The 6,531-nt window shown below is 37.7% G+C and overlaps 1 protein-coding gene across 1 annotated transcript; it reads right to left on the bottom strand.

Moving 5' to 3' along the window:
* Nucleotides 1-2,478: 2,478 nt before the first annotated feature.
* LOC108364705 (putative helicase mov-10-B.1) lies at nucleotides 2,479-5,159 on the bottom strand (the record flags this gene model as incomplete). The annotated part of the gene is given in 6 exon segments (XM_017618487.1): nucleotides 2,479-2,530; nucleotides 2,532-2,555; nucleotides 2,557-2,579; nucleotides 2,939-3,300; nucleotides 4,008-4,745; nucleotides 5,047-5,159. Coding segments are annotated over 6 exon segments (1,312 nt in total), but the record flags the coding sequence as incomplete, so codon positions are not given.
* Between the last annotated feature and the right edge of the window lie 1,372 nt (nucleotides 5,160-6,531).

Below are 6,531 nucleotides of genomic sequence, written 5' to 3'. Positions count from 1 at the left end.
TTCAAAATCAAAAGTTATCAAAACAAATTCTATGGGACTGAGAAATATTATTTTCTACTTTTTAGTCCATTTATAAAAGCGTTGTATATTAAAAAGTTTCTTTTTTATTATTTATTCACACTGTTTTTATTACTGGCAAAAAAAAACGTCATTCGTGTCCCATCTTGTTTTTTCGAATACCAACACATCTTAGTTCCACTTTGAATGACGTTCGTTCATCCTACCTTTCTCTTCCATCCTTTGAATGAGTTTATTAGCAAAGAAATAAAAAGGGTGAGAAAATACCTTTCCAATGACACCTCTTAAGTCTAAATCGGAAGAGTTTAGGTTCAGTTATTCAAGTTTTTCTTATACCAATCTCCATAAAAATAATTTTTGTGAGCTGTCTGCAAATGTTTTTTAAAGTTGGCTGTCGCTTCACCTGAACATTTGAAAAGAAATTCCATAGAATCGGCAAAGAATCGGCGAAAAAAGGCCGATGCCGATGCCGATGCTCAATTTTGTGCCGATACTAGCCGATGCCGATGCCGATGCCGATTAATCGGTCGGACTCTAGTTATAATAACCAGCCTGTCGTTATACTCACTTATTTTTTATTGAGCCTTTTTTCAGCAGAGCTATTAAGGGACTGAGAAAGCGCTTAGATTTATTGAAATAAATTCTGTTAACGAAAATTATCAAGTTAGCGAAATTTATCGAATCATCAAAGTTTCTGATTAGCGAAATTTATCGGTTTATCCATGTTTATCCAATGTTGATCAATGTTTATTGAGTTGTCGAAATTTACGGATCCTTCAAAGTCCTTCAAAGATATAAAAAATTGAAGTCACGTTTTAGCTCCAAACCAGAAAATTTTCCGGTAATTAATTTTGTACATATTAATATTGTAATATTAATTTGGGTTAAATGACGTGCAAAGGTAGAAACCTTTCCAAGGACCTTAAAGAACTAGAAGAACGGTCGAATTTCGACCGTAACTGGCACTCCTAGTTTCATATTATTTCACTATGTGTGTGGCGAGAATTTATTAACACTTTTATTTACTTTATATGTAGTTTTTTAGCGATGCAAAGGATACCTAGACTGGTTCTTTTCACCGTAAAGATTTCGAATTATGGTCCATGCGTTTTTCAAGTGGCATGTAAACACAACGTTCAACTTAGAGGAGTTAAAAGGGGTCTAATCCTAAATATGCTTTCAAAGCCAAGCTCTATTAAAAACCCTACATATATTTTTAACATATTTATGAGAGGAAAGTCGTAATGAAACAAGCCTATAACAGTTTTATATCTGCCTTTTTGGGTACGAAATTAGAGAAAGGGTTAAAGCGAACTTTACCCGCATATTTCCACCCTTGAGAACACTGACTAGTTAACTTAGGCACCAAAAAAATATCCAGCACAGTTTTTTTTTTTTTAATTTAAAGAGACCCAGTCGGACCGTATAGAATGTGCTTCCGAAAAGAATGCCATTTTAGGTATTAATTTCTTCATAAGAAATTGGTGGTACATTTAATTTCTGTATGAAAAAAAAATCTGCAGGTCGTAAAAACTGCTTGGACTGCAACACAAGTGCGGACGAGGATAAAAAACTCTACAAAACTCCAAACCAACAACTTAATTTTATCAACCTAGTCTAGTACCAGGTATATGGTATCAAAACGGCACTTATTCTCATAACACTAAACTTTTTTACCCCTTTTCTCTTACTTTGTGAAAACCTAGATATCAAAATATTACACAAACATTTTGCACGTGATTTGTTTATTACGAAAATGTAAAAATAGAAATAAAAAGGTAAAGTAAAATATTTCAGTAGGTATACAAGTACAACTTAAATATAAAACCAAGCGTACATTTCGTAAAGAATAAATCATTCTTTAATAAAGGACGCTGCATTTGAATTTGCATAACTGGAACATCCAAAAAAAAATAGATATATTTTATACAAATTTTGATGGTCAAGTCAAATATTCCAGACTTTCGTCTTTGGATACCTTTTTATCTTAAGCAAATAGCCCTTAAAAATTTTGATGTATTGTAGTAATATGAGTACAATAATTTCTTTGATAAAAAAGGGATTTAAACATTATTCTTAAACTAAATATTTTGTTAAATCAAGTATTCAAATCTGGGTTTACAACTTCAAATCAACGCACTAAAATTCCCATATTTGCTTGAAATTTTGAATTACTTGGCTGAAAATAAACAAATAGAAAGGATTACGAATATATTTATGTTAAAGTTTACAAGCTAAACAATTCAATCTAAAAAAGAATAAGGCCTTATTCGCACGTGATGACTACTGTCATACCTATTTCGCCTAAAAGTGTGCGGCGAAAATTAGCTTTTAATCGCATAAAAAATAAACAAAACTTTTTTTAATGCTCTTGTTAATACAATCAAGTTTTTGCGGCCTACTTTTCGGACACCAGCGTGGGAGTAGGGCTGAAAGTTATAGGTGATGCGCTTACATATTTTAGCGGAACGTTTGCATCCGCTTGCATTCCTCTATGAGGTACTTAAAATCGCAAAGTTTCCGGGTTTCCGATCAGCTCGAGACAATATTACATTTAAACGCTGAAATATGTAATATTAAATATATCCATTAGAATGTGATTGATGTTCTGAGTTTATGTGAAGCATGATTGTGCGTACGAGTTCTTCTAAGCATTTTAAAGCTTTCCGTAGATTTTTTATGCGTAAAGCTTTCTCTGTTCGTCTCTGTTGTAAAAAGTTAAAGACTTCTTGTACGAAAAAAAATGATTTTTTTTACGTCAGAGATGACCAGAGGGAGCTTTAGCACTGTATGAGCTTATCTTACTCTCTACCCATCCGTATAAAATAGTTAAAAAGCTTTAAAAAGATCTTGGTTGAAGTAAAATCTCTCTGATCGCCGCTGATATTAAAGGTATGTACAAAATCAACAACGTAGGTACCTGTGGATCCGTTACGAAACCCAAATTACAATTTGATTTCACAAACGAAACTATAATTATTGGTTTTTCGCGCCCTTGAAATAATTCAACTGTACCCACATCGATGTCTTCCAAATTGCATTTACGCAATTCTCCCCTAATTTTAGTACACTGTAATTTATATGGTGAAATAATGCCGATTTTCTTAAAATCCACATGTTCTAGCAATTTTTTGGTAACACAAATAACTTTATCCACTTCAGCTTGATTGTAAGAGCTTTGCGATGACTTTGATTTGCCTAGTTGGCCACGCACAGCTTCGAAAATAATGGGGAAGCCTTTATTTTTGAGCATATCGAGCTCATTCCATCTTAATAGTCCATCTGGAAGTGAGAGGAAAATAATTTGGAGTACTGTGTGTGCATTAGGGTGGTACAAAAAAAAAGTAAATTCGGAATTTTAATGCTCTCACCCTCAAGGATTGTTTTATACCGAAAAAATATACCCGTTTTTTATTTAATCAAAAAATATTTATAGGTCGCTTAAAGCGCTAAAAGTTTTCCATGTGGGAAAAACAATTTTTCGTAGGAATGGTATAGAATTCTTGAAAATCGATTGGGCTGTTCAGGATCTTGTGCATATAATCTTTCATTTGCCTATTTCGATGCAAAAACCCAAAAAAATGCAAAAGGGGACCCATACATTCCCCATCAAAGCGACCAAAGTTTACCTTGTAAAATGCATGGAAAACCTTGCGCGCTTTGAGCGACCTCTAAATATTTTTTGCTTTTGAAATAAAAAATAGGGGTATATTTTTTCGGTATAGAAGAACCGTATTTGCTATGGAATGAATAATTGAAAAATCTTAAAAATTAATAAATAAACATAAGTGGCAAAAAATAATATTTTGAACTTGGTCCAAAACGATATGTCCATCACTGTATATTTTACTACATCCATAAATAGACAGCGGCAAATAAATGGCTATCTAGATTAATACAAATAATGTAACTATAAAATCTTTGTTGTTTCAACGGTTGCCTCGTGCGAAGTCAGCATTATACATTTGCAAATAAAGTCGGCTTCATACCTTTTTTCACTTCTGCAATCAGCTCGTCTTTGTAGTACAAATGATTAAACAAACGCAATATTTCCGGATGTGATCGATAGTTGCGACGTAAACGTGTCTGCAAAGTGCTGTCATAGGTGCCATCCTCTTTCACCGCATAACATTCGCGTTTGACCAAGCGTTCCATCAGCGAGTGCTTAAGACCAAATTCGGCGGCAACTTGTGACATGATCACCGGCCCCAATTGCTTTGTATCTCCCGACATTATTACGCGACAATTTTTCGTATTGGCACTCGTTATGGCCACCAGTGTTTCCGGTTCCGTAATGGCGCCCGCCTCGTCTATGAAAATATGTGTAAATGGCCAATCGCCGATGATGCCGCTACGCAATCGCCCCATAGTGCAGAGTGTTACCACAATAATGTTGTATTTCTGAAGTACTTCCACCGAGGGCGTTACAATTTCGCGTCTAATAAAATTTGCATATTTCTTAAGCAAATCATCTCTATCGCTACATGATTTCGCGAAAACGCGCAATATATTTTTAGGTTTTTTGAATTTGCCATATAGGCCCTTTTGTCCATTACGCTCGCGTGATAATTCAATAAGCTTTGAATGATTCTCAAAATATTCACATATTTTTAGCGCAACTGTATCGCACGCCGAATTTGAGCCAGCTGTAATTAAGATGCGACATGTGGGTTGGCGTATGTAAAGCTGTAAAATGGCTTCGACAATCGTTGTTGTTTTACCAGTGCCTATATAAATAGATAAGAAAAAAGGGTAAAAAAGGGTACTCGATGTTACTGTATTGGGTTTGTAATATTCCTTGAGCTTATAATATTTGTTAAAATGACACTCCAAAGTCGAGTTGAAACTCCACCACAGGTTTTTCAGGCGCTCAAGACGTAATACATATATGTAAAACTTTCAGCTAAATTGAGCGCTGAAAGCTTGAAAAGCTAACTGTTTGACTTTATTTGACAAATAACTTCGGATTTTCCAGTTTATTTTTAGTTCAAGCGATTCACCTAGTAAAATTTCAATCTTTTTACTTACCTGGTGGTCCCACCACTATATATGGTGCATAACGATTTGCACCGGCCACAATTCGCTTCACGGCTTGCAACTGTTCGGGATTAGTACAAATCTGCTTATTGATAATTTCCAAACTGAAACAGAAGGCACATAAATCAGCAGGTTTAATAGAATTATTTTACACTAGCCGATTATAGTGGTCCGCGGCTTCGTAACGGACATTTCGTTTTCCTTAAAGGTGTCACCAGATAAAAAGCCCTTTCTGCGTCGCAGGCATGCTTTTGACTGACAAGATGCACAGAACATGGCGAGCCGGCGCAACGAAGGCGTTGTCGCAAATAAAGCGGTTCAATTTGATTGGCCAAAAATCAGCTGGTTTAAATTCGTTCCATCTATCGTTGTTTTTCCGCATTGGGGTGCGTCAAAAGTAGAGTTCTATTCAAAATTACAGAGTTAACTTAGATGCCAGTCATACACAGGGCCAGCATAGACAGGGGCCAGGACTATGCATTGGGTCTCATGAGAGCTCAGAATGAGAGCGTCTACATCACTCTGGAGAGTCATGGAGGCAAAAGTTGAGGGCAGCTACCTACGGCAGAATGTGGCTGTCGATGAAGACTCCTTCGGCAGTATAAGAAGGCAAACTACGGAAGCGATATAGAGAAGGTTGTCGACAAGCACCGAGTGGAAGGGCAATCGATCTCCGCGGCTATCACCGCGACGACAGAGACACCTGGACGAGCAGCTCAACAAAACGTGTCCTCCACTAGGGAGCTGGCGGAAGGCTTGAACCTTCACAGCCCTGGAAGAGAAACGGAGGACCTAACGCTCTTAGAGGTAGACGAGCCGATGGTCCAGAGAAAGAAATGATGACAACACCACGCCCAGATTAACATCCATCACGCGTTAGCTGCATCTGCAGTCTTAGTCCAAGAGCCGTGGGTGTACAAAGGTCAGGTGAAGGGCCTGACGGAGAAGTCTATTAAGAGTTTCTAACTAGAGATCTGGTGGCGATACAATTAACTATGAATCTCCACGGACAGACCAGAGAAGTAATATTTGCTTCGGCCTACTTCGCAGAGGATGCCGCCGTACCACCGGAGGAAATCAGAGGACTAGTAGAGTACAGTGAGAAGCTGCGCCTCCCATTGGTCATTGGATGTGATGCCAACGCACATAGCGTTCAGTGGGGCAGCACTGACACCAATAAAAAAGGACTGCTAACAGGTCACTGCAGGCTGCGGGTCCATATGCATACCCTAGGGATTAGCGCAGACGACTCCTGCCGCTACTGCGACAGGGAACCAGAAACCTCCCAGCATATCCTCTTAGAATGTGACGCGGTGTCGAGAAAAAGGCAAAAACACCTGGGAAAGCTGTGGCCGGAGGCTTCAGACATTCACTCTCTACAGCCCTCAAAACTGCTCGGTTCCATCAGAGCATTGGGGCTGGATCAGGTGTTGTGATGAGCTCTGAGGGCACAATATACCTAAGGTCGCAGTGCAC

The sequence above is a fragment of the Rhagoletis zephyria genome, unplaced genomic scaffold, assembly GCF_001687245.7.
Source record: "Rhagoletis zephyria isolate East Lansing unplaced genomic scaffold, Rhagoletis_zephyria_1.1 Rzeph_scaffold_01642, whole genome shotgun sequence".
In the NCBI taxonomy this organism is placed as follows: Eukaryota; Metazoa; Arthropoda; class Insecta; order Diptera; family Tephritidae; genus Rhagoletis; species Rhagoletis zephyria.
This window is presented reverse-complemented; position numbering and strand designations above follow the sequence as displayed.